The sequence below is a fragment of the Theileria parva genome, assembly GCF_000165365.1.
Source record: "Theileria parva strain Muguga chromosome 4 map unlocalized ctg_529, whole genome shotgun sequence".
Taxonomy (NCBI): domain Eukaryota; phylum Apicomplexa; class Aconoidasida; order Piroplasmida; family Theileriidae; genus Theileria; species Theileria parva.
Window position 1 is genome coordinate 1186579 of NW_876246.1, and position 23778 is coordinate 1210356.

The 23778-nt window shown below is 33.0% G+C and overlaps 14 protein-coding genes across 14 annotated transcripts; 5 read left to right on the forward strand and 9 right to left on the reverse strand.

Annotated features, from left to right (window-relative positions):
- Positions 1 to 57: 57 nt before the first annotated feature.
- On the reverse strand, positions 58 to 2315 carry TpMuguga_04g00600 (uncharacterized protein; the record flags this gene model as incomplete). The annotated part of the gene is made up of 1 exon (XM_759142.2): positions 58 to 2315. The coding sequence occupies one exon, from the start codon at positions 2313 to 2315 to the stop codon at positions 75 to 77; it is 2241 nt and encodes a 746-aa protein (XP_764235.1). The 3' UTR covers positions 58 to 74.
- A 71-nt stretch (positions 2316 to 2386) lies between these two features.
- Positions 2387 to 3054, forward strand: TpMuguga_04g02650 (putative integral membrane protein). The gene is made up of 3 exons (XM_061306204.1): positions 2387 to 2821; positions 2852 to 2891; positions 2923 to 3054. The coding sequence occupies exons 1-3, from the start codon at positions 2594 to 2596 to the stop codon at positions 2970 to 2972; spliced, it is 318 nt and encodes a 105-aa protein (XP_061161874.1). The 5' UTR covers positions 2387 to 2593; the 3' UTR covers positions 2973 to 3054.
- TpMuguga_04g02655 (ubiquinol-cytochrome C reductase UQCRX/QCR9-like family protein) lies at positions 3055 to 3560 on the forward strand. The gene is made up of 3 exons (XM_061306205.1): positions 3055 to 3245; positions 3285 to 3408; positions 3438 to 3560. The coding sequence occupies exons 1-3, from the start codon at positions 3127 to 3129 to the stop codon at positions 3489 to 3491; spliced, it is 297 nt and encodes a 98-aa protein (XP_061161875.1). The 5' UTR covers positions 3055 to 3126; the 3' UTR covers positions 3492 to 3560.
- Positions 3561 to 3578: 18 nt separating this feature from the next.
- On the reverse strand, positions 3579 to 5382 carry TpMuguga_04g00602 (AP2 domain protein; the record flags this gene model as incomplete). Its single annotated transcript, XM_759144.2, has 1 exon — positions 3579 to 5382. Exon 1 carries the CDS (start codon positions 4806 to 4808, stop codon positions 3579 to 3581), a length of 1230 nt encoding a protein of 409 aa, XP_764237.1. The 5' UTR covers positions 4809 to 5382.
- Positions 5383 to 5398: 16 nt separating this feature from the next.
- TpMuguga_04g00603 (uncharacterized protein) lies at positions 5399 to 6960 on the forward strand. The gene is made up of 2 exons (XM_759145.2): positions 5399 to 6518; positions 6577 to 6960. Exons 1-2 carry the CDS (start codon positions 5733 to 5735, stop codon positions 6925 to 6927), a joined length of 1137 nt encoding a protein of 378 aa, XP_764238.1. The 5' UTR covers positions 5399 to 5732; the 3' UTR covers positions 6928 to 6960.
- TpMuguga_04g00604 (39S ribosomal L46 family protein) lies at positions 6961 to 8005 on the reverse strand (the record flags this gene model as incomplete). The annotated part of the gene is made up of 4 exons (XM_759146.2): positions 6961 to 7166; positions 7199 to 7348; positions 7400 to 7549; positions 7583 to 8005. 4 exons carry the CDS (start codon positions 8003 to 8005, stop codon positions 6999 to 7001), a joined length of 891 nt encoding a protein of 296 aa, XP_764239.1. The 3' UTR covers positions 6961 to 6998.
- An 89-nt stretch (positions 8006 to 8094) lies between these two features.
- DHRSX (short chain dehydrogenase family protein) lies at positions 8095 to 9681 on the reverse strand. Its single transcript, XM_061306036.1, has 5 exons — positions 9092 to 9681; positions 8923 to 9058; positions 8493 to 8891; positions 8297 to 8458; positions 8095 to 8264 (listed from the first exon to the last, which is right to left on the reverse strand). Exons 1-5 carry the CDS (start codon positions 9456 to 9458, stop codon positions 8114 to 8116), a joined length of 1215 nt encoding a protein of 404 aa, XP_061161198.1. The 5' UTR covers positions 9459 to 9681; the 3' UTR covers positions 8095 to 8113.
- Positions 9682 to 9732: 51 nt separating this feature from the next.
- Positions 9733 to 11325, reverse strand: DHRSX (short chain dehydrogenase family protein). The gene is made up of 5 exons (XM_061306037.1): positions 10766 to 11325; positions 10597 to 10732; positions 10167 to 10565; positions 9965 to 10126; positions 9733 to 9934 (listed from the first exon to the last, which is right to left on the reverse strand). Exons 1-5 carry the CDS (start codon positions 11196 to 11198, stop codon positions 9787 to 9789), a joined length of 1278 nt encoding a protein of 425 aa, XP_061161199.1. The 5' UTR covers positions 11199 to 11325; the 3' UTR covers positions 9733 to 9786.
- Positions 11326 to 11464: 139 nt separating this feature from the next.
- PYK (pyruvate kinase) lies at positions 11465 to 13272 on the reverse strand. Its single transcript, XM_759149.2, has 3 exons — positions 12961 to 13272; positions 12208 to 12928; positions 11465 to 12119 (listed from the first exon to the last, which is right to left on the reverse strand). The coding sequence occupies exons 1-3, from the start codon at positions 13145 to 13147 to the stop codon at positions 11486 to 11488; spliced, it is 1542 nt and encodes a 513-aa protein (XP_764242.1). The 5' UTR covers positions 13148 to 13272; the 3' UTR covers positions 11465 to 11485.
- On the reverse strand, positions 13273 to 15296 carry Klhdc4 (Galactose oxidase central domain protein). Its single transcript, XM_061306038.1, has 10 exons — positions 15043 to 15296; positions 14829 to 14987; positions 14649 to 14799; positions 14426 to 14612; positions 14322 to 14395; positions 14193 to 14289; positions 14038 to 14161; positions 13796 to 14008; positions 13371 to 13765; positions 13273 to 13338 (listed from the first exon to the last, which is right to left on the reverse strand). The coding sequence occupies exons 1-9, from the start codon at positions 15267 to 15269 to the stop codon at positions 13576 to 13578; spliced, it is 1422 nt and encodes a 473-aa protein (XP_061161200.1). The 5' UTR covers positions 15270 to 15296; the 3' UTR covers positions 13273 to 13338; positions 13371 to 13575.
- Positions 15297 to 15400: 104 nt separating this feature from the next.
- Positions 15401 to 18437, reverse strand: ANK2 (Ankyrin repeats (3 copies) family protein). Its single transcript, XM_759151.2, has one exon. The coding sequence runs from the start codon at positions 18179 to 18181 to the stop codon at positions 15416 to 15418; it is 2766 nt and encodes a 921-aa protein (XP_764244.1). The 5' UTR covers positions 18182 to 18437; the 3' UTR covers positions 15401 to 15415.
- Positions 18438 to 18518: 81 nt separating this feature from the next.
- NIFU4 (NifU-like domain protein) lies at positions 18519 to 19314 on the forward strand. Its single transcript, XM_759152.2, has 2 exons — positions 18519 to 19070; positions 19123 to 19314. The coding sequence occupies exons 1-2, from the start codon at positions 18701 to 18703 to the stop codon at positions 19293 to 19295; spliced, it is 543 nt and encodes a 180-aa protein (XP_764245.1). The 5' UTR covers positions 18519 to 18700; the 3' UTR covers positions 19296 to 19314.
- TpMuguga_04g00611 (Nucleolar Nop52 family protein) lies at positions 18575 to 21457 on the reverse strand. The gene is made up of 3 exons (XM_759153.2): positions 19541 to 21457; positions 19418 to 19511; positions 18575 to 19278 (listed from the first exon to the last, which is right to left on the reverse strand). Exons 1-3 carry the CDS (start codon positions 21085 to 21087, stop codon positions 19267 to 19269), a joined length of 1653 nt encoding a protein of 550 aa, XP_764246.1. The 5' UTR covers positions 21088 to 21457; the 3' UTR covers positions 18575 to 19266.
- Positions 21458 to 21543: 86 nt separating this feature from the next.
- Positions 21544 to 23474, forward strand: TpMuguga_04g02220 (Elongation factor Tu GTP binding domain protein; the record flags this gene model as incomplete). The annotated part of the gene is made up of 3 exons (XM_061306145.1): positions 21544 to 22607; positions 22661 to 23018; positions 23050 to 23474. Exons 1-3 carry the CDS (start codon positions 21654 to 21656, stop codon positions 23472 to 23474), a joined length of 1737 nt encoding a protein of 578 aa, XP_061161876.1. The 5' UTR covers positions 21544 to 21653.
- Between the last annotated feature and the right edge of the window lie 304 nt (positions 23475 to 23778).

Below are 23778 nucleotides of genomic sequence, written 5' to 3' on the forward strand. Positions count from 1 at the left end.
CATTCATATGAATCGTTCATGTACTCTTAGGTATAATAGCGAATCACGTAAATGTTATTTTTACTACATTAAACTCATTTATTTTCAATTAGTATATCTAATTTAAAGCAATTTATTTGTTTATCTACATACATTCTTTTATTATCAAATTCCAACACTTCTGGTTCATTACTCTCTTTTGAATCATACAATTCATTGTATATTTCTACCAGATTCTCTGGTATCACCATCGGTATTGCATTAGTCATTGAAACTCTCTCTGTTAAGTCACTTTCTTCATACACTTTTCCGTCTTCTAAATTATAGTAAATTGGAAACGATTGAAGATACACATTATTCATCAGGAGTGTGTAGAAAAACTTGAACTTCCTCAGCATACTTGGTGACGACTTGATATATGTTAAATGGCGTATTAAATTCTCCATACAATTTAATACCAGTTCTTCCTTCCAATAACTTCTATTTAGCCTATTTTTAACCTTCTTTAACAATATTTCTCGTGTCTCAATCTCCTTGTCCATACTATTATGCCTTGAATTCTCCTTGTCATACCAATTATTATCATAATTTTCATAGTAGTTTAATAGTTTTAATATGGTACTAACTTCACTTGCTGGTATCTTTTTTGTCTTATTACTTGTGTTTAACTTGCATTCTTCATTTAATTGATAATTATTAAAACAAATATTAGTGAATGACAGAAGGTACATGAGTATGTTAGTAGACTTTAATTCATGTAGTATAGGGTTAATTATATCCTTAATGATGAACAGTATATTAAGGCTATATTCTGTATAATATTCTAACCCCGTGATCGCGTCACAAATCAGTATTAAATTATTTGGCTCAACAGATTGTAGTTTTTTGCATGTTTGTTGATAGTTAAATGGTGGCTTTGGTAGGTAACTGAATGCGTATAGATTTTTTGGTTTTTTCTCTGCCACCACTTCATCTCGGGTACTATTATTCGGTATTGTATTTACTAGTTTTGATAAATATGTTACTTTCCTAAAATTTAACTTGTTAAGCGTGTTTAATACTATACTTATCTGAACCACATTCAACTGATCCAAGTAATTTTTACAGATTATTTTCAGTATATAATTAACCAGTTTATAATTGTATTTGTACAGTTTATTCTTCTTTTCAGCTGAAACTATACACATGTTAGTACCTATATCGTCTAATTTGCATTCATCTTCAGTCTCCAATTCTTTACATAAACTATCCTCAGAATCGTCTGTTTTACCACTAGTATCCTCTGAATCAACTCTAGTGTCATTGTGTTCATTTGAAATTGTATCATGTATTTTAGAAATCGTGTTTAACAGTTGTATTGTTGTTTGAAGTGTCATGTGTGATAGTGACTTACTAATTATTCTATATATGTGTAGTATCAAGTCAATGTTGAAATAGTTAAGCTTTACCATTGAGCTAAGTGATATTGTTATTGAGTTGACATTGAAGTTATTATCCTTCTTATATCTTTTCACTACTTCTGAGAGAAATTCATAGTTTACATAATGTAGTCTCTGGAACCCATAAACAATTGAAGAGAAATGAGATTCTGACACGTTATCAAGTTTAACTAAATGTTCACACGTTTTATCAAAAAAATCACTCAGAGTTTCCAATTGAAAGTCTGCTGGCTGAATTCTACCTAAATTTTGTATAAGCAGTGCCAGCGTTCCCACGTGTAAGTCCGAGGGTTTAGATTGCTGTAACTTCAAAATCAAAGCCTCAATTAGATTCTGGCTATAATAATTCTTCAATGTTAGTTGTAAAAGGTTACTGATATCCGAAATGCTGAAACTGTCCAAATCTTTCAAAATACACTTGTCAATCTTTTCAAATATGTATTCATCCATATCTTTGAAGCCTTCATTTATGAGAGTTTTCAACACACTATCCTCCAACCCATTTATATTCTCAACAGAATTTTGTTTCTCAGCTAAATTATTCAGGTTAGAATCCCGATCCTTCTGGGCTGAATCATCTCCAAAGTCATTTGTTTTATCCTTAATTAGAAAATTCTTATTTTCCGAGAGAAGATTCTCAGTATTATTTCGTCTTTCATTAAGGGAGTCAGAAATTGAGCTACAATTGCGATTTTCTTCATTTGATAATGAGTAATACCATCGTTTATTAAATTTATTATAATTGTTATATGTTTTATTGTACAAAGTTCGATATAATGTTACATTGTTGTTAAAAAATGAAACAGAATAATAAAAACAATTGAGATTAACTAAAGTGGTATAAGAATTTGAGATGATATTTCTATTTCGAATTAATTTATTCGAATATAAATACATAAATATAAATAAACATAATTAAAAATAATGATTAATATAGGGTGATATCATTATTAATTTACTAATATAATTTATTATTTATATTATAATAATTAATTTATTTTTGTTTTATATTTATTTTAATTTTATATACTAATTTTTTGTATTAATTGTTTTTATTTTTACTACACATTAATGTTTGTTATACTTACACATTAGGATTCCCTGGTTTATTGAAATTTAAAACACTCTCAATTCAATCATGGATCTTATAAGATTTCCATTATCAAATAAAAATAATGGAGATTAAATCGTTATATTATTATATTTTGTATAGAATAATTTATTTATGTGTGATAACAATGAACATTGGATGCACGACTGATATAAACCCTTATAAAGATATACAAAAAATATTAAGTGAAGATTTTAACCCACATTTACCACAAGTTGAACATAACGTAATGCCCTGGAAAATGAACTACTCATTTAAGAACAAGAAAATTTTAGAGTTTAAGAATATATCAGTAAGAGTATTGGTTAATTATTATGTTTAGGATTTCCCTTTGGATGGAATCTGCAAGTGTACCCTGGAAGGTGTGTTTAATACCTTAATAATTCATTGCAGAGGTCAACGAGGAAGAATCCAACATCATTTTTGGTTCAGATTTAATTTGACATTTGGAAATACTTTTTTAATTTTTATAATAGTATTTAAGACTTAGATTTTATATGTGTTTATTTTATATATGATTTTCCAAAATTTTCAAATATCATATTTGGGTCGGGCTACATAGTTTATTAAATTATCACATAATTATATGCTGTAAAAATGGTTTTTGGAAGTCCTTTTTCAGATAAATATTCTAAACGTATTTTAGAAAGTTTAAAAAAGAGCAGAAAGGGCAAAGATGTGTTCGCCTCTTTATACAACTTTGTCAACAGTACAAGGTGATATAATTATATAATTATTAATTTTAATTCATTTAGGATATATGAACATGTTTTAAAACATACACATCGATATTGGTTGTTTACTATTTTTGGAGGCTGTATTTCTTGTTTCTGTCTGAGCTCGGTTTGTGACTGTATTTGGAAACATGTTAACAAAGGGGTATGTATTACGTTTTAATTCTTCTTTAGAGGCTTTACATTGATTTAAAAAATGATGAAGTTCAAGTAGAATCTGAAGAATAATTTTGTAATTCCTATTGTTAATTTATTGTGAAAATTTTGGTATAAATAATTTTTTATTATTAATGTGAATTGATATGTGATAAAACATTAGTAATTATTGAACATTTGGTGTTGGTTAAAGAACCAGGGGTTATCCATGGTACTTCCTACCTTGTTGTTAAAATCCATAACTTCACTGCTACGATTGAAATTTTGACCATTTCTAGGCATAAACTCACCATTGTAACCCATTTGACTTTCTAGAGTTTGACTATAATTTATTAAATTTTGTCCACTGTGATTGCAGTTCATCATCGAGTTCATGTACTCGTGTTGGTAAGCATTGTCATTTTGAGCGGAAAAGTACATTTTCCTAATTAGTGATTTGTTCTGTTTGCCTTTGGGCGGTCCTTCAGTACGTCTACAAAATGGATTTCCAGGACTAGTATTTTGTATCTTTCCAACTGATGCGTTCAGAAATTCGAGATAATATTTGGCTCTTTTATGAGCACCGAGGAACCCATAGCGCGTTCCTGAGAAGTATTTGTATACTCTCCTGTTAGTAATAGGATTATCCCATCTTACAACCCACTTTTTACTCTTACTCTTCCACTTCAAACCGCTAATGGCTGTGTAGATAGGGTCACTTCTGTTAGCAGGAGGATTTGTTCCGTCAGTACAATCAACATCAGATACGCTATCGTTTTCAATAGTGCTGTTGCTGAATTTATCTGCATCTTTCAAATTCATTAACTTAGTTTCGTTGATCATATTATCGGGTAAATTACTAATAGTGACCATAGTGTTAGGGTTCTGTATGTTAGGCATGTTATACATGACTGGATAATTCATATAGTACTGATATTGATCATAATAACAAGCATCTTTATTAGCACTATCAACTCCACATGTCGTACTTACACTATCAACATAGTTTTTGTTTGAGTATCCTTGTATGTTTCCATTAGCAACCATTTTATCGTTACCGTTTACACACTTTGTGTTATCTGGTAATGTGTACCCATTTACTCCATTGTAGCCATAATTATAATCCAAATTATAATTATCCAACTTGTAATTATTAAATTCCTCATCCATTTTATAATTAGTCATTATATTTTCATCAATATTTGAACTGTTACTGTTTTTGTAATTTTCGTAACCGTTTGAGGGTGTATATTCTTCGCCTTTGTTTACATTTGGATATTCTTGATAACAATTTTCCTCAAGAAATTGGTCAGAATTCATGAAATTTTCATAGTTGTGACCCTTCAAGGAGTCGTAATTCTGATTCTGTAAGACACACTGATAATCTTGTGTGTTTAAGACATTATCCATTTTAATAAGTGTATGCTTATTATAATATAAAATTTATATTATTAATTTTAAAGCGATTAAAGTTGAAAGAGTAAATACAAAAGTTTTTAGTTGGACCTTTATATTTATTTACTTAATAAAACATTAACAAAATAAATATTAATTTGAATGCTTAATTCATTGCGATTAAAAATTTTCTTTGGCGATTTTCACAAACTTAATGAACATTTGTCAGAGTTAGTTAACTGACTCAAAATTTCAGCGATTTTTTTTCTCATCTAAAAGTGTCGTTATGCTGCTGCTCAGATTAAATAGCACATCTCGCTACTACATTTATAGGTCTGTTCTTTAGATATAATTTAAGGGAAATATTTTACAAAACAATTGTATTCGGAAACATTAAAGATCCAAATGCAGAAATGGTCGTAAAGGCGAAAATCACGCAAAAATGTGTACCAGATAATAAGTTAGTGTCAGGATGTGTTTCATCTAATTATCATAAAAACATATTAGATCTAATATGAATCGTGATATAACACAAATTCGACTTGGTTATATTAGTACAAAATTTGGTAATTGGTATTTACGGTATAAAGTGGCCCACAATGATTATTTATATGAATACAACGTTAAAAATAAAAATAAAAATTAATAAATCAGTAATTATGTAAATGTGTTTTCGTAATTGATAATAATAGTAATAAAACTTAAATGGACGAAATAAATGCAGTTTGGAGACTAAAAATAAAATTTAAACATTCAAAATATCAAAAACAAATTTAAATTTTAAAATTTTGAACAATTAAACAAAAAACAGCAGAATAAAAATGATGAAGATATTTTATTACCTCATCACGCTGATACCTGATTGCTCACTAAATTATGAGGGATTTAAATTGTCATTTACTTTTTTTATTTTATACTTTATGTATGATATTTTTGTAAATGGAAGATCATCTCTTGACTCTATCTCAAGAGTATAAAGTCGCAAGTGAGGTGTATCGTCATGTCGATCCTTTGAACTTTTACGATAATTTTTTAAAGGAAGGAATCAGACCTGATGGCAGGAAATTGTGTTCTTATCGCAAAACTTCAGTGAAGGACTTGTTAAATTCAACGCTTTCTTCTGATGATTACTCATCTAACACAAGATCGTTAAAACACACATTGAATTCAAACAAACACTGTTTAAAGAGTTTGAAGAAAGTATTAATTTCTTCCATATACTTAACTTGTGGAAATTCCCATTACAACTGTAAATTAATAGGTGATTTAATACTACTGGAGGATCTACCAACTCTTTTCCAAAACACTGATGTATTCTCAGTTAACGTAATTTTACCAAAACACGTAGTAAACGAAGTTTATGACATTAATGGACCATGTATTAACATCACACATCTCGTGTCTGATCTTATTGAGAAGGTGCTTAACTCATCGGAAGTAGTGCCTAATGATCAATTTTGCTATGACATTTTAACATCATCTCTATTTGAATCGCAACAAAATGATCCAATATTAAAATATTTAAGCAAAAATAAGCTTAGATGGAAACTGAGTATGGAGATCACCTGCGATGAATATGACGGGAATTTACTGGATATGTGTTTCCTTGCATGCTCATACTGTTTACTCTTTTCTAAATTTCCATTTGTAATACTATATCCTGATTCTAATGACTTTTATCCTTCATTATTAACTAAATTGAATTTTAAAGATGTGGTATCTCAGGTAATTGTACACTAAGATTAATATATATATTTCTCTAGCCTCATTAACCCCTTTTCAGGATAAGGAGGTATTAACTATGAACAATAGTTTACTAGAGTGTCAATTTGGCCTCGATTTTTCACTTGATAAGCTTCAAAAATTCCTGTTAAACGATGATAAAAAGAGAATATTCATCAATTATGTACCATATACTGTGACTTTTTGTAAATGTTTAAACTACTACCTCTTGGACCCAACAAGAGAAGATGAGCAAATAAGTGTTAACTTTTCAATTTACTGTTTGAGGAAAATTGGCTCTGAAGAAGTTCAGTTACAGCCTTTGAACCTCATGGGACTTACTGGTGTATCAGATGATGATTTAAATAAAATGTACGATATCGCACTTATAATAGTAAAATCCCTCCAATAGTAATATACACACTATGTATATTATGCAGTGTATATTATACTACATTAATGTTGTATATATTACATGTTGCATCAAATATCGTTAAATATTGGAAGTGAGTTTATAACCTTATGGAACTTTGATCTATCCAACTTTGATACAAGTTCGTCGAATGTACACCATGCAAAGTCTTCAACACCATCAGTTACTAAGTCTCCAATCTCGGTAGAAGAGATATGCCTAGCTCTATAGTAAAAAATCTATAAATAATTTTAAAAATTTGTAAATTAACCTTTTCTCCTTCTATTTCTGATTCTTTTGATGAAAATCTTGAGTTTCTGTGTGTTGGCAAAGGCAACTGCTGATATGTGAAGGGTGAGTAGCCCAGAAAGTAGGGCCTGTAAGTGTTAGAAATTTGTTCATCACATAGACGGAAAAGGGTCTAAATTACAAATTAGTGAGTTAATTGTGGTTTAAAGATAAAAATTCTCACCTCTCTAATTGAATCACCATAGTAAAGGTCAGTAACTGGTAATGACCAGGGTGAGTCCTTGTATTTTATTAGAAAAAATAACCAACTTTTGGGGAATCTTTTTAAATTATGCAAATCATCATCTGATTGTACTTTAGAAACCTTTTCAGTCTAACACATTATATCTATAAAGTTGAAACTTACTTTATCTTTGTCCAACACTCTTCTGGACCTCCTAGGTAACAAATTTAAATCTAATTCTGAGCTTAGTAAAGACTCCAAATCATCTTCTTGAGTTATTTCCTTCTTTGATTCAGGTGTATCTGTAACAGGTGACTTTGTTGGCGATTCTTTAGATCTCTCAAGTTTGTGTGTTATTTTACGTTCAATTGTTGAAAGTGATGGAATCCTGAGCGTATTTTTAGTTTTAAAAGCCCATAATTCTGAGAATTCTCTAAATAGTTTATCGATTTCATTTTCTGTGTATTGGAGAGGTTGCCTTTCCAAACACAGTGATACTTTTAAATGCCATCCAGAATGCTCACTAAGGAATTTGGTTGTAAAATACCTATTTCTATCTCTAAGAATATTTATTTTATACAATTTTAATAATGTTTGAGAAAACATTATCTATTCAACATCAATGATTCCAATGTGTAGATGGGGAAATGTAATAAAATAAAAATAATTAAAATGAATTATTAATCTTAAAATATTATTTTCTTATTGAAATTATTATTCAAGTTTCTCTACAAGTTCTTCGGCTAATTTCCAAAGTTTTTCCTCACGCTCAAAGTCATCAGCATATTTTGATACAAAAGCCAGCCTTCTATTATCATAGTATGCTCCGGGTACAAGATCCTTTGCGTTAGTTGTACACAAATGCCTATAAATAACCATTAATTATATTAAACTCACAATGATGTTGCTGCTCCATCAACAGGTTTCCTCAGAGTAAGCAGGTTCACATACATTGGTACCATATAACGGTGTGCTCTTTGTACTTGTAACACCATTTTTGTTTGTACTACTCCCGGTGCCAAACTGACTGTAAAAGCCTTACTATTTTCAGCTCTCAACCTAATGAAATTGAGTGTTATGGTGTGTTTATTACCTCCTCTGTAATGCGTGTGTAAACCAAATAACATACAGTTTAGATCTTCCATAGTATCCATTTAATGTACTACATTTAAGAGAAGTTGTAGATTTAGTTTCAAAAATCGGGTCTGTATCTGGATTATACTTGAAGTGAGCCACACTGGAAACGTTTAGTATTCTTCCTTGCGATTTTTTTACAACATCCAATAACAGCTTTGTCAAATAAAATAGCCCAAGAAAGTTTGTAGAAAAATTCGACTCGAGTTTAAATTTAGTAGTTTTAAGTCCAGAAGTGTAAACTCCCGCGTTATTAATTAAAAAATCAAGCCTATCAAACATATTCAAAAAAGTGTTAGCTGCATTCTTTACTGAGGTTAAGTTATCCAAATCCATTTCAACAAAATTTACATTATTTCTGAACAATCAATAAATTATTTTGAACTTACACATCAAATGATTTGGTTGACTTCATTCTTTCAATGGCATTAGTTGCTCTAGTCTTATCCCTTCCCAATATAACTACTTTGCAATTCCATTTAAGCAATTGATATACAATTTCAAGACCGATTCCGCTGTATCCACCTAAAATATTAATATCTTTAATATTTCCAGTACCTGTAACAATTGCGACTTTCCCCTTTAAATTTGTGTTTGATAATACATGTGCTGGCAATCTTGAACCGGATGCAACAAAATGATATATGAAAAGTACCACCATCGATGTTAACATTGAGAATTGAAAGAACAAACATGAAAACAGGAGTTTCTTCGATTTATTGTTCAATTCAAACAATGCTACCAAGAAGCAGTTTTTTGCCAGTGAGTATAAATCAAACTTGACTAGGTACAACTTTACCAACAAATAAAATACGTATAAGTAAAGCAATATACTAGACTGTACAGCTGGCTCAAATAAAAGAGCCAGCCTTCTAGGAAGGACTGGATTTAACTTTGCATTCCTCCTAAGTGACGCTGTTTTCATATCTCAATGATTCTACTAATTATCAAATTAAAAACACAGAAACATACAAAAATTTTTTTAAATTTAATTTTACAAAAAACAATAAATTTAATATTCCTTCCAGTTGTTACGAAACTTAAACATAACACTAGTTTGAGTAGTGGTATGTGTATAAAAGTTATTTAACAAAATAAAATATACAAATAACTACAAAACAAATTTAAAAATGATACAAATATTGAATTTGAATATTCATTTAAACATTTAATTTGAATATTCATTTAAACATTTAATTTGAATATTAATTTAAATTTAAAATTTTAAAAATGAAATTTTAAGGTTTCATGACTTATTTGTTTTTGACCATTTCTTCTGCTAAATTCCATAGTTTTTCTTCATATTCCTCGTTATGAGCAGTCCTTCTAACAAGACCTAGATTCACTTCACAGTAATATGCTCCCGGTATCAATGTATTTGATGGAGCCGCACACAGATATCTGCGAACAATTATCACACACTCAACTTACAATGCTGTTGCCGATGCCGAAGCAGGGTCCTTCATCAAATATGGTAAAAACCGTTTAGGAATATAAAATTTATGTTTTTTTATCGATTTCACCATCAACTTGGTCCAAACTTTGCCTGGGTTTACAGCCAAACACAACACCTTACTATTTTCAGCCTTTAGCCTAAATAACGTTTATTATTTATGTGATTATTCTATATTACCTTCTCTGTAATGCGTGTGTGAACCATATCACAAACAGCTTAGATCTCCCGTAATATGTATTCCTCTTATCAACTTTAAGTGAGGTTGTGGATTTAGTTTCAAAAAGCCTGTCGTTCTTAGGGTCATACAAATAATGCATAATACTGGAAACACTTATTACTCTTCCTTCCGACTTTTTTAAAACGTCAATTAACAGTTTTGTTAAATAAAAATGACCTAGAAAGTTGGAAGAGAAATAAGTTTCTAATCCATGCGAATCTTTCAAAGGCTCACCAAGCCCTACTCCTGCGTTATTAATCAGAAAATCTAATCTGTCGTTATCCTTTAAAAACGTTTCAACAGCCTTTTTCACAGATTTTAAGTCATCCAAATCCATTTCAACAAAGTGTACATTATCTCTGAACAATCAATAAATTATTTTAAACCTACTCATCAAATGATTTAGATAACTTCAACTTCTCAATTGCGTTTGTTGCCTCAGTTTTATTTCTTCCAAATATAAACACTTTACAATTCCATTTAAGTAATTGACGTACTGTTTCAAGTCCAATTCCACTATATCCACCTAAACGATAAGCATCAGTCGTCTATGTAGTACCTGTAACAATGGCAACTTTGCCTTTCAAATTTGTAAGTTTAACTAGCCGTCTTGGTAATCTAGCTCCTCGCGATAAGTAAAAGTTTAAAAACATAAACAACAATAGCAAAAACACCGTGGCTTGAGTAAAATATGTCAATAGAACAAACCGCCGTCCCCTACTTTCAAGCCGCATAAAAAACACTACAAGTGATCTTTTAGCAAGTCTATAGATGCTGAAACGACATTTTAAGAACTCAATTGCGAAGTATAAGACCCAACTGTAGAGGAACAATGTACATCTCATGAATGGATCCATGATATATGCCAATTCATAAACAGCTTCTGGATTCGTTGTTTGTCTTTTCTCCTGGGTTTCAAGTTCATTTTTGTTACAAGAATCCTTAGGTTGATTCCCTCTATTTTGGCTTGAAGAAGTCGTATTTCTCAGCATTTTAACAATATATGTGGGACAACAACAAGAATTCTGAGTTGAGTAGTTAAATCACAACTATGAAACAATAAATATTACAAAATACATGTTTATTAACATACAACAATTTAATTAAATTTAATTTAAAAAACATATAATTCAGTATTCATATATAATACAATTAGGAAGAATTATGGTGTGTTTTAGTCAACAATATTCTTACTTTTATCAAACAACAAATAACATATTCCATTATTATACTTTTAAATTTATTTTATAACATAAAATGAATCTATAAATACATTAATCTAAGGGATTTTTACAACTTTAATGAGGTCTGATGACCCCGACACATTTTCCCTGGCTCCGTGCACAACTACAATTAAATCATCCTTGCGTAACATATCTCTCAGTTTCGCATGGTTGATTGCGCGTTCTACATTCTTATCCGTGTCTTCCAGGCTGTCAACAAGTACTGAAATCACAGCTCTGCTAATGCTCAGCGACTTGACGACGTGTATGTCCTCAGACAGTGAGAGTATCAAGCATCTGGGCCTATATTTTGACACCAGACGGCTTGCTCTTCCTGTTTGTGTGAACACCAAGATCATCTTTGCCTCAATATCTATTGACAGAAACACTGCTGATCTTGCAATGGATTCCTGTACTGTGAACTGAGAGGAGTTCAGCAACAAACTTTCAGCCATCAAATCTCTTGTTGAGAGGCAATTTTCTGCCTCAAAGCACAGTTTCGCCATTATTTTAACACACTCGACTGGGAACTTTCCTCCTGCTGTTTCTCCTGACAACATCACACAATCTGACCCATCCAATACTGCGTTAATGACATCTGCTGACTCTGCTCTTGTTGGTCTCGGGTTATTTACCATCGATTCTAACATTTGTGTTGCTGTTATTATCGGCTTCCCGCACATATTCGCCCTAAATCATTATGAATCCATAATTAATAGTTAATACAGGTATACCAATTAAAACACTATTGTATTAATAACTAAACAATGTTTAATACCTTTTGATCATCATTTTTTGTGCTAGGCAAACTTTTTCAATTGGCATTTCCATACCCAAGTCACCACGGGCTACCATGATTCCATCTGAAGCTTCAAGAATTTCATCATAGTTTGCTAGTCCTTCAATGTTTTCGATTTTGGGGATGATTTTAATGTGTTTCCCCTTTTCTCCCAGCAACTCTCTCACATACCTTACCTCGTCGGCGGTCTGAGTGAATGAGAGTGCAATGAAATCCATCTGGTTTGGGATTCCAAAGTTGAGAATGTAGTCCTTGTCACTATCAGTTAGCACTGGTAGCTCAACCTTGACGCCTGGCAGGTTCATGTTCTTGTACTCTCCTATCTTAGCGTTGTTGAGAACTTTGACCTCAATGTAATCGTCGAACACGGCTAGAACCTCGCATGAAAGTGATCCGTCAGCAATTAGGATGATATTTCCAACCTTTACAGACTGAGGCAATTTCTTGTATGAACATGAAATGATGCTCTCATCACCTTCAATTGTGTAGTCTGTTGTGATTTTCAGGGTTTTTCCTGCCTCCAGGGTAATTGGAGTATGATTTTTAAGGAATCCAGTCCTGATTTCAGGCCCCTTGGTATCCAACATAAGTCCAATGTTAGCCTCTGGTACAGACTTTAAGGCCTCCTTGACCAAATTCAGCGTTTTAGTGTGAGTTTCATGGTTCCCGTGTGAGAAGTTGAATCGGCAAATGTTCATTCCTAAAATTTAATTAAATATTACGAGATCTTACCTGATTTGATCATCTTCACGATTGTTTCTACATTTCCACAAGCGGGTCCCATTGTACAAACAATGTGTGTTCTTTTATCTCTTATGTCGCTATAAGAGATTTCTCTCATCACTTTTTGTAATGAGATGTTTGAGTGTTGGTGTATGGAATCTCCTGAGGAGCTTGACATGACCCTTTTGAAAGACATTTTCGTTATCGCAAGGTTACAATAGTTAACAATTTATGGAAGATTATTTACTTTTTTATTATATATTGTGTGAACTGCATTAAATTAGTAAAGATCGAAAAACAATATAATGAAAACTATTTCGCGCAGCGGTCAGCACCATTACTCGGATTTATGAGGTAATTAAAGTACCTTTATGGTCACTAAATCCCCTAAAAATATTTTACAATCATACAAATCCGACCTTTAAATACATTATACGATCCAATTATCATGTGATCCCTGTTCAATTCTTTATCTATCCTTATTAATGTGTCTCTTTTTAGTACTTTTCTTTTTTTATCCAACACTTCTCATGAATTGATATTTTCTCTCCTCATTAAATTTTCACTATTGATCTAGATCTTTTACTTATTATGTTTATTCTTAGAATCTTCACTGTTTATTCATTAATCTTCTAAATCATCTTCCGTGTCCTCGTAAGAATCACCTTCGTCGGATCCATACATTTCTTCTGTTTCTTCACCACTATCTTCATCCATTTCCTCTTCGATTTCTTCATCACTTTCGTCTGATTCTATTTGATTATTGTACAACTGTTCATTTTCATAGCCCTCATCTATACACTTCCACTCGTTCCTACTATTTATTATCCATATTTCCCCCTACCTTTTAAGATCCAGTGCCCAGCAATCACTCTCTGTGATTTCCACATCTTTAACCTCAACTATTCCTCCAAATATATAAAATGTGTCATTGTATACTACTCCGTTGGAGTTCATTCTCGGGGTAGGATGTGACCTTGACAATGATAACTGTGAGAATCCCAGGTTATCTTCTTTATTTTCTTGGTCAAATACTATTTCAGTTGGATTATATTTCCTAAATCCAATTACTATACTGTTGGTTACCTTTGGTTTAAATTTAACTTAAAGCACTTATTTGAGAATGTGGACTTTACATGTAGTCCTTTATACTCGTCGTTAACTCCTCCAAACAAAACAGCGTACTCAGAACTTGTGGCATATGATAAGCCTAATTTTAAACAATAAGTTAGCTTAAATACCTGTAGAAAACTCGGGTTCACAGCCTTTTACTTTCGACCATACTAGAACATTTCCATTGTTTGACAACAACAAATTCATGTCAATAAGCCATGAATCCTAAAAATACGATAGTTATTTATGGCTGATACCTTGTAACTCAATCCAACCACATCATTTGATGAGTCCTTTTTACTGAATCCCCCATGCATCATCAGGTGTTTACCTGTGTTCATATATGTGAATAATCAAGTACCATCATTCAATGACAGTAATACACAGCCTGCTCTCGGCTCCGGTAGTGATGCCGTAAATAGTTTCTGGTTAACTTGATGCCATCGATTATTATCCAAGTCAAAGTAATACAGGTCATTGTAGTATGTCGATTCCTTTCCGTTATCGTGGAACCCACCAAATAATACCCAGTAATGTTTCCATAATACCTAAATTTAATTAATTGATAAATAACAGTTTAATACCATTCTATGACCGCTTCTAGGAGTAGGTAATTGACATGGTACATCCAGCTTATTCCACCTTAGTGTTGATAAACACAGATAACTAATGTCATTGAAGTGATGGAATTCATCCAGTGTGTTATATTCTCCACCAAATATGTAAATGCGATTACTAAATCATCTTAAAATTTGTGGACTAACTTGTAGTATGTTGCTTGATGTGAACATCTTGGAAGTGGCACTGATGGAGTATCCAAAACCTTCCATTTATTTGTACTTAAATTATATAGGAATGTATCGTTATACAAGTTAACCTTACAACCGTCAAAAAACTCTCCTCCAAACATCACGCAAAGGGGTCTAAGAAAACAATATCAAGTGTGAATACCCAATTTATTATTATAGTAAAAATTACCCTTCAATTAATGTTAGAGTTGAGTGTGCTCTTGGCGATGGCCTTTCAGAATCCAAATCAACCCATCTTCCATGACTCGGATCAACACTTCTTTTTAAAATTTGTTCACTTAAAGCTTTTATTGCATTAGATATTTTACACTCTTTACTAATACTTTTCTTAGTCTTCTTTCCCGAAGATTCCTTGGAATCCTCACCTAAGCCTGATCTTCCAGTATTCTTTACCATTATTTATATTATTACAAATTTATAAAATACATATTTTATTCACAGTGTGTAATTATACAAGTTACTTCACCATAAACTTACACAACACATTTAATCACATAGCTATATAAAATTATATAATTATATAAGGATGTTTGATTAAAACATTATGTGCCATTTTGTTCCTGAGGTGATAAAAACACGTCTAATTTACCCATTTTATAGTAATTTAGGTAATATAAAAGGTTCTTGTGGTTTAAATCCTCGATTGTGTAATCTGCGGTTCCTGATTTCAGAAATGTCAGCACTATATTCTCGTTTCTTGTTCTGATGGCGGTCATTACTGGCGTTTCTCCATAAGAGTACTCCTTTATATTCAGACTAGCTCCATAATCTAGTAGAAGATTTACCACTAGAGGCTTGTTTTCCATTACTGCCAAGTGGAGTGGCGTTCTTCCAAACACATCTTGTGCATCGGGGTTTGCTGATTTCTCTAGCAACAGCGTTATCACGTCAAGGTTCGACTCCTCACACGCTGCGTGGAGTGCTGTTGTTCCAAACGAGTCAAATGTATTCACATTCGCACCTCTTTTAAGTAACATTTCAACCAGTTGGATCTTATTGAGTTTAGATAATGCTATTAATGGCTTTGACCATATTTCATGTTCTCTCTCAACTAAGTCTGGGAATCTACTCACCAACATTTCAATGGTTTCACTATCATTCTTGACTATAGCACATGCCAGTACCTGGACCAGAACCCACCTCTTGTCACTTGATTTCCCTGCTCCATATTCAATGAATGTCTCTAGTATTTTCGAGTCCTGCTGGTATCCTAATAACGTCGGTGTTGACCTGTGCCTATACTTCCAGTTCGGATCTGCTCCATATTCCAACAACAGCTCTATGATTTCACGGTTATAGTGCTCACACGCCACATACAAGGGCGACTTGTAGTTCATGATACTCGGACACTTGTAATTTATTTCAAAGTTTTCTTGTAGGAGCATTTTAACCACCTCTACATTTGAGTTCGTTATTGCCACTATCAGTGGTATGTTATTGATGTTATCGTAGGGTATTGGTGGTAATCTGAACTTAAGAACTTTCTCAACAAAGTTATTTAACGACAGCTCACACGCTATTAGTAACGGCGACTTGTTCATGCTGTCCCAAACATTAAGCCTTGCTCCTCTCTTTATCAGCAACAAAAACAAATCCATATTCTGTTGCTGTATCACTAGTATTATTGGCAAGGTCCAAATACCTAAATTATTGTTCGAGCGATCTGTGACTGTGATTGGGCAGTTGACCAGAAGTTCACTTCCCCTGTTCCTAACTGAATATAGGCAGTTGTTAGTCTTCATGTTTGGCTGGTTACTCAAGGACAGCAGTTGGTGCTGTAGCTTCTTGGTTAGTTTTGAGCACATGTTATAGTTGTTCGTCTTGAGTGCGTTTGTAAATGCAGTAAAGTATATCCCAAACCCTAACTTATCCAACAGCTTTCTACTTGCCAGAGATCCGTATATTTCAAACTCAATTTCACTTTCTTCGTACTTTGGCTCATTTAGCTTATCTTGTTGGAGCAGACTTGCTAAATCTACGTATGACCCTTTGTAATTAAGCTGGTTTGGCGTCAACTCAAGATTTAATGTAGGATCTGTTTCCTCATTTGGTGTTCGAGGTCTTATAAAATCTGCTACCGATTGTATGGGCTCTAACAATATATTCGAGAATGAACATCTAAATTTGTTAAATTTGGGCCAGTTTGTACTTGAGAGATGCCGTACGAATGGATTTCCTGTAAAATGTTCATTTCTACAGCACGTTAAGCTGAGTCTTTCCAGGTTTGGCAGCTTTGTTGTTAGTAGAACTTCAAGACTCTTGTCAGTTATCTGGTTACAGAAATCAAATATCAACTCCTTTATGTTTTTAGCGTACTGCCTCATCTCAAACGTTGTGCTTATCATGTTACTTTTAAGTAGGTAGACAGTTGCGATGTCCTTCAGTAGTATGCACCCCGTGAAGTCAAACCTCAGTTTACAGTTTTCTGGCAAATCCAGCACATGGTGTATTAATGGAACAATTGTGTTAAATATAGACTTGGAATCAAATCCTCCGAAGCCTCTAAATGATAACGTCGAGTGTGATCTCAGTTTATACTTATGGTAGTACAAAGTCTTACAGGTCTGCCTTAACATCAGTATTGAGTACACATCCAGAAATGGTTCCACTCTCTTAACTATATGCTTCCAGACATCGTTGCTATCAGACAGTATTCTCAGGTTTATGAAACTAACATTTCTGTTAAAGTGCGTTTCGCCTTTTTTCTTCTCAGATTCCATTTGGTATGCCAGATTTAAATCATAAAAGGATGCTGAACTCAGGTTAGGCTTCCTCTTCGACAAATTTACTTCGTAAAAATACGGTGAATTTATCGTTGATCTACTTAAACTGATATCCTTGTCAAAGCTAGGGTATCCACTTGACAGAGCCGTAAAGTCTTTTGACGCAGAACCGTTCAATCCCAGCTTCGATGGACTCCTATTCGCCGAGCCTAATTTAAAATGAGAATCTCCAGTGTTTTGAAAGTGTTTAGATGTTATTTGATCCAACATTTCCGGTTTTATGTTTCTCAGATTATCTAACGAGTGTAATTTATGGAGGTTTACTTGGTTTTTCAAAAAATTAGCAGTGTTTTTATGATTTTCTTCATTTCTATAATTCGTTTTATCTGCACTATGGACATTATTTGTGTACATTTTTGATTTTTCTGATTCCCCTGGATGTTCTTCTAACATACTATCGCCGGTCCGAGACTCAAGGCTCATTGGAGGTTCATCAGATTCATTACTGTTTGAATTACTGTCATCTTTAGATGAATTATCATTCTCTGTTGACAAATGATTACAATTATCACTTTTTGTTGTCATGACTATATTATTTATATCCAAAAGCGGTCCCAGGTGCTAACAATGCGATTAAACTGTTACAAAAATTCACTGATTTAAATTTTAACATTGCTTTAAAAAATAAAATACACTTCAGGTTTTAAATAACCTTTTTGAGAATTTGGATTTCATTATTAATGAATGGAACAAAGATTTATTGTATGTTATTATAACAAAGGGGCTTCAAATAAAACAATTATTTGATTAAAATATTAAATGAAATGACCCGTACTTTAAAATCTACAAATAATGTTTTCGATCTATGTTCCAGCCTCACCATATTACCACAAATGCTCGTTCATGTATATGTATAGTACAACTTCATTTTGTGTATAGTTTCTTATTATTTTTATTTTTATATATTTATGTAGATTAGTTTTTATTAATATTATTATTGTTTCCGTTATTATATCAATTTTAGCTTTATAAAAATATGTGTTATTCTCTATCTTCTTCTATTAACTATTCTTGATTATTTCCTTTCTTCCTACTTTTCCTGATATGCTAATTTACTTTTTAAAGGATTTGTTAAAAAGAAGGCCCGCTCACATTGGATCCTTCCTTCCTTATCATACTTCTAATATTAGTTTCCCAGATTCCACCTACATTTCAAATTTTCCCCTAAATCCTGCAAATTTTATAAACATTAGGCACACTAATAACATTAATGGTAATCGCATAATGAGGTCTCCAATGAACTTCATTAATCGCAAGTTCTCAACAGTCACTAAGGCTGTTATTCCCGAATCATACTCTGACGAGGACATAGAAACCGTTGAAAGCATAAAGATTCTCATTGATAAACGGATCCGACCTGTGATTCAGCAGGACGGTGGGGACGTTTCTTTCGTTTCTTACGACCCTTCAACCGGTTTGTAATATTTGTTCTAGTTTTGATAAATATCAAATCATATTAATTTTAGGTTATGTTTACGTTAGGCTCAGCGGCGCTTGTGTTGGATGCATACAGAGCGACGTGACTCTGAAGCACATGATCCAGGGCATGCTGTGTCACTATCTCGAGGAGATTACTGCGGTGTACAATGTCGACGAAGAGAACAATGTAATCAAAGGAAATTCTGAAAACGATTATTAATATAGTTTCCATTTTATAACACTATGATACTTAATTTAACTAATGTAGTACACTAGCTACTGTAATACTTAATTTAACTAATGTAGTACACCAGTTATCCTATTAAATAAGTGTGGACTTACAAATAATGATAGAGGTGTGAAAAAATGTCTTCTCTTACGGCTGGGTATGTTTGTGACTTGGTTTTTCTTGAGGTTGAAAACAACTTTCTTTTTCCTAAAAGACATTAAAAGTTTAAAACTCACTTCTTTTTCAGTCTTCTATCATTGGTTGTTCGTTTCCTGAGCGATGATTTGCCGGGCTTCGCGTACTTTATGTTATAGAAAGCCTGCTTCAAGTTAATTTTTAATTTAGAGCGTTTGAGCTTGTCCAAGTTGTAAATCCTGTAAAGATTATTCTTCTTAAACTTGTGTATGATCTTCAGTCGCCTAAGCCTTATCAGAGAGTAATAGAAGAGTTGGTTTTTGACACTAGTACGGTCGAGTTTCTCGAGGAATTTTCTGTTTTCCTCGTCGGTTTCATTTAGCCTGAGAAGATAGTTCTTTGTGGAGTTGACTATGCGGAGGTTTTTGAGTCTAGACTTACTCAGACGTCTAGTTTTAATGTTAGATAAAGTTAAATAGTGCTCAGCTCTGAACATGTACTCGTTCCCCAGCGATTCTCTTTTAGTGTTGCTAAGATTCTTACCATCATCTTTAAAAAATATTCTTCCGTTTACCTGGTCTGACCCGCCAAATGAGTCGTTGGATTCACTATCCATGGTTGCAATTGTAAATATCGAGTACAGAAGCTGTTCTAAATGTAAATTTTCGGCTGGAGTTAGGGTCTCGCTCAAATTACTTTTATATAACTTTAGTGTGTTTCTGATAAATTTCTTGTTGATTCCTTTCACAACGTCGATTTCCGTTCCTGGTCCGGTTTCTCCTGAAGTGTTCAGTATGGCATCTAGTAGGTGCACTATCACGTTTATGCTTGTAATTTTCGATAACTTCTCGAGGTCCTTAAATATATAGTCATATAAGGTCTTGACTAGGAGTACATCCTTACTGGTTACAAACATCAAAATGAAAGGTTTTAAAACGTATAAAAGTTTAACGCTATCTATGTTGTTACACAGGTTCATCTGTAGTGTGTTAAGCTTAGTCTTTGAATCTTCAGAAGACTTATCATCTGTGTTAGAGTTTGTAGGAGACTCGCTAGGTGAGTCACCAGAACCCATTAACTGTTCATAGTTATATAATAACTCGGTGGTGAAAACTTGAATAACGTGGACCAGGAGCCCCAATGTGTCCCTGCCAAATATATTCTTGTTGAGGAATATTTCACTTAATTTATTCAGGACCAGGAGATCCCAGTTTAATTCATGCATATAGTATAGTATTTCTGACACGTAAATTCTTGTAAATAAGAGAACCTTGTCAACTCTGTTTTTATCCAACAATAGCCACTCTCGACTGATACCCTCCATCAAAAACTTTAAGTACCGCAATCTGGCGTCAACTTCGTTATGGTCCAACAAAAGCGGTTCGTCAAGACCATTAACAGGAGTAGGATTTAGCTTGATACTCTTGTATAGTTGAATCATGTCCAACGACAGTATGCGTGTTTGTATGGGATCGTCTGACATCCATAGGCAATAGTACAAACCCTTGCAAATTTTAGTCAAGGACATGTCATCCAAGTTTGGGTTTTTCTTAAACAATTCTCGAACGGACCGAAACCCCTTCTTTCTCAGGGTTTTATCTGTGTTCGCCAGGTTATGACAAATGGATCTAATGACAGTGGTCATCATTGGAAAGGCACACTCGTAAAAAAATAAAGTAGTATATCAGTATTTAAAAGGTTAAATGTGGAGGAACAACAATGTGAAATAAAGATTTAATAAAACAAACGTAATCTTATATAAAGATTCTACAATTATACGAAATTATGCGATAGATCTAGAGGTTAGATAGTAAAAAACAGTTAACATGAAAATATTGGATGTAAAGAAACAAGAGGCTGGTTATGGTATAAATTTTTAAGGATTCAATCAAAGATTGTATCTGGGATTTATTAAATGATAAAAAATAAACGAGTAAAAACAAAAATACAAATCTTCCTAAGTGAGTAAATTGAAAACTGAATAAAAATCCGTTTGATGAATCAAAAATTGACTCATTAGATAAGAAGAGTATAATTATTCACTTTATGTGTATACTATTTAGGGGGTAGTTGATACGTAATAAACATCTATTAAAATCTGTAAAATAGATTAACACGTATTATGACAACTATTTTAATTGCAATTTCTTATTTTTCTTCTTCTTACTCAATTCTCTATCGGCAACTAAATGATTATAATATTATTTTTAAGAAATGCCGACAGTAAGAAGAATAAAGTCTGTGAAGTGGGATGAAGACGACCTCAACGACTATTATTCAGATGATTATTCTGACTCTGATGATGAAGATTACGAAAACTTGAAAATACATACCAAACCTAAATCATTACCCAAGAAGAATCTGGTTCAGAGAGGGGAATCTAAGCCCGCCCCTCATGAAACTAAACAAGTTTCAAATAAAACTAATACTCTCAACTTTTCTAACTGTAAAACACAGGCTAATAAGAACATTAACACTCAAGATTCAACTCCTAATAGATACCCTTTAAACGTTGTAGTTCTCGGAGCTGTGGACGCTGGAAAGTCAACTTTACTGGGACATTTTTTAACTCTAACAAACTGTGTAGATAAGAAATTGAAGAATGTTAAACATTTGTCATGGATTTTGGACCAGGGCGACGACGAGCGTGACAGAGGAATAACAATTGATCCAACAAAGTGCCAGTTTAACCTTGATCTTAAAAATATAAAGAACCTCAATAATCACAATAGTGAACATCAAACTAAAATTGAAACTCCAATATATGATTCTATAAAGGTCAATGTCATTGACACGCCAGGTCATCATGACCTCATCCAGAACCTGGTTATGGGAGCAGTCTTTGCGAACAGCGCAGTTATAATTGTGGACTCCAATGACGTGCTTAAGTCTGACTTTTTTGGAGTGTATTTCAGTGAGCACATGCTACTTTTGTACCTTTTGGGAATTAGGTACATAATTATATGCGTGAACAAAATTGACAGGTTCGAATACTCGGAGTCCATGTACAGTAAAGTTGTCCACATCATACGTAAACTGGTTGGAGTTTACGAAAATTCTGTCAAACTGATCTTTTTACCTGTTTCAGGACTTCGCGGAGATAATCTCGTAGATAAATCGAGCAATTTAAGCTGGTATCAAGGCCCAACCCTTATAGAGTCACTCCAAGTTAGTTTTGTATCTATATATACATGAATTCCATGATTATATTTATAATTTAGGTTATATCTCTGGATTTGATAAAGAGGCCCGTGGTTGTATATGATAAAATAATTTGTCACATTTTTGACCTCTGGGAGTCAGGAAAGACAGTTAGTTGCTCATGTTTCGTTGAAGGTAATAAGATAAAGGTTCCAGTTGATATGAATACGCTCCCAAACTCAGTTCAAGTTAAGTGCGTGTCACTGGAGTATCAAGTTCTCAATCTAGTCACTCCATCCTCTGCATCAAATGACACTAATTCTACAAATTCCAACACGTGCTATGTGAATGATTTCGTCGACTGCCTTGAAATGAAAGGCACGGAAATCAGTAATTTAATGTTCTCGAAAATAATGATCGATCCACACACATACTCAAGTAACTACCCAACTAATATAATAATGTTTAGAGATTAAAAATAACACGAGCAGCATAGTCATACACAACACATTCATCGGACTAATATATCTAAACGGCATGAGTAAAGTAAAGTTGACGATAGGCCAAAATGTGGAACTGTTTGTAGGATACTCAAAACAGTCCGCCTTCATAAGGGCGATTCAAGTAATTGATAATTTTAACACGCTGGGCTCAAAGAAGATATACTCGCTGTCTCCAGGCCAGTTTGCCTTTTTAGAGTTCGGATCTCAATCACCAATTCTAGTAGAGCCCATTTCGAGAAATTCAAAGTTTATACAAAACATGATTGCCCAATTCACCACAAAACCCGCCAGTCTCAGTGAGGATGACGTTGAGCATGTGGGAATCCTGAGCAGGCTGTTGTTGAGAAGTTCGGGGAGTTTCGTCGCAGGCGGTGTCGTAGTAAATCGATAATTTTAAAATAATTTAATAATAAATTATATATGAATATTTATCGTATCGTGTATTTATTGATCTTGAGTGTTTGAGGTGTCGGTGTACGGGTGGGACTTCAGTCATATTTAACGGTCAATTCATGAATAAAATTGAGAGATAAATAGTAAAATAATTACACATTATAGATTAAATGATAATTAGAGGTGGTAAATAAATATATGGGAACAGCCGAGAGGATAGAGATAGAGATAAATAGGGGCAATTTAAAATGTGTAAAAAAAGGAAAATAAAAAATTAAAACATAAAATTAACTGAACAAAAT

Excerpts from the sequence above, each read along its gene's own strand:
- TpMuguga_04g02655 (XM_061306205.1), top strand. The coding sequence starts at position 3,127 with ATGGTTTTTGGAAGTCCTTTTTCAGATAAATATTCTAAACGTATTTTA. Across the intron at positions 3,246-3,284 it reads AACTTTGTCAACAGTACAAG|GATATATGAACATGTTTTAA; the intron begins GTGATATAATTA and ends TAATTCATTTAG. Across the intron at positions 3,409-3,437 it reads GGAAACATGTTAACAAAGGG|AGGCTTTACATTGATTTAAA; the intron begins GTATGTATTACG and ends ATTCTTCTTTAG.
- TpMuguga_04g00603 (XM_759145.2), top strand. The coding sequence starts at position 5,733 with ATGGAAGATCATCTCTTGACTCTATCTCAAGAGTATAAAGTCGCAAGT. Across the intron at positions 6,519-6,576 it reads TTAAAGATGTGGTATCTCAG|GATAAGGAGGTATTAACTAT; the intron begins GTAATTGTACAC and ends ACCCCTTTTCAG.
- TpMuguga_04g00611 (XM_759153.2), bottom strand. The coding sequence starts at position 21,087 with ATGATGACCACTGTCATTAGATCCATTTGTCATAACCTGGCGAACACA. Across the intron at positions 19,512-19,540 it reads GATAGAAGACTGAAAAAGAA|GAAAAAGAAAGTTGTTTTCA; the intron begins GTGAGTTTTAAA and ends AATGTCTTTTAG.
- Klhdc4 (XM_061306038.1), bottom strand. The coding sequence starts at position 15,269 with ATGGTAAAGAATACTGGAAGATCAGGCTTAGGTGAGGATTCCAAGGAA. Across the intron at positions 14,613-14,648 it reads CTAGAAGCGGTCATAGAATG|GTATTATGGAAACATTACTG; the intron begins GTATTAAACTGT and ends AATTAAATTTAG. Across the intron at positions 14,396-14,425 it reads ATTACTGTCATTGAATGATG|GTAAACACCTGATGATGCAT; the intron begins GTACTTGATTAT and ends ATATGAACACAG.
- DHRSX (XM_061306036.1), bottom strand. The coding sequence starts at position 9,458 with ATGAAAACAGCGTCACTTAGGAGGAATGCAAAGTTAAATCCAGTCCTT. Across the intron at positions 8,892-8,922 it reads TCAACCAAATCATTTGATGT|AAATAATGTAAATTTTGTTG; the intron begins GTAAGTTCAAAA and ends TTGATTGTTCAG. Across the intron at positions 8,265-8,296 it reads GATGGAGCAGCAACATCATT|GCATTTGTGTACAACTAACG; the intron begins GTGAGTTTAATA and ends GGTTATTTATAG.
- ANK2 (XM_759151.2), bottom strand. The coding sequence starts at position 18,181 with ATGACAACAAAAAGTGATAATTGTAATCATTTGTCAACAGAGAATGAT.
- NIFU4 (XM_759152.2), top strand. The coding sequence starts at position 18,701 with ATGCTAATTTACTTTTTAAAGGATTTGTTAAAAAGAAGGCCCGCTCAC. Across the intron at positions 19,071-19,122 it reads TTCTTACGACCCTTCAACCG|GTTATGTTTACGTTAGGCTC; the intron begins GTTTGTAATATT and ends TATTAATTTTAG.
- TpMuguga_04g02650 (XM_061306204.1), top strand. The coding sequence starts at position 2,594 with ATGGAGATTAAATCGTTATATTATTATATTTTGTATAGAATAATTTAT. Across the intron at positions 2,822-2,851 it reads TAGAGTTTAAGAATATATCA|GATTTCCCTTTGGATGGAAT; the intron begins GTAAGAGTATTG and ends TATTATGTTTAG. Across the intron at positions 2,892-2,922 it reads CTGCAAGTGTACCCTGGAAG|AGGTCAACGAGGAAGAATCC; the intron begins GTGTGTTTAATA and ends AATTCATTGCAG.
- DHRSX (XM_061306037.1), bottom strand. The coding sequence starts at position 11,198 with ATGCTGAGAAATACGACTTCTTCAAGCCAAAATAGAGGGAATCAACCT. Across the intron at positions 10,566-10,596 it reads TTATCTAAATCATTTGATGA|AGATAATGTACACTTTGTTG; the intron begins GTAGGTTTAAAA and ends TTGATTGTTCAG. Across the intron at positions 9,935-9,964 it reads TCGGCATCGGCAACAGCATT|ATATCTGTGTGCGGCTCCAT; the intron begins GTAAGTTGAGTG and ends AATTGTTCGCAG.
- PYK (XM_759149.2), bottom strand. The coding sequence starts at position 13,147 with ATGTCTTTCAAAAGGGTCATGTCAAGCTCCTCAGGAGATTCCATACAC. Across the intron at positions 12,929-12,960 it reads CGTGAAGATGATCAAATCAG|GAATGAACATTTGCCGATTC; the intron begins GTAAGATCTCGT and ends ATTAAATTTTAG. Across the intron at positions 12,120-12,207 it reads CAAAAAATGATGATCAAAAG|GGCGAATATGTGCGGGAAGC; the intron begins GTATTAAACATT and ends ATAATGATTTAG.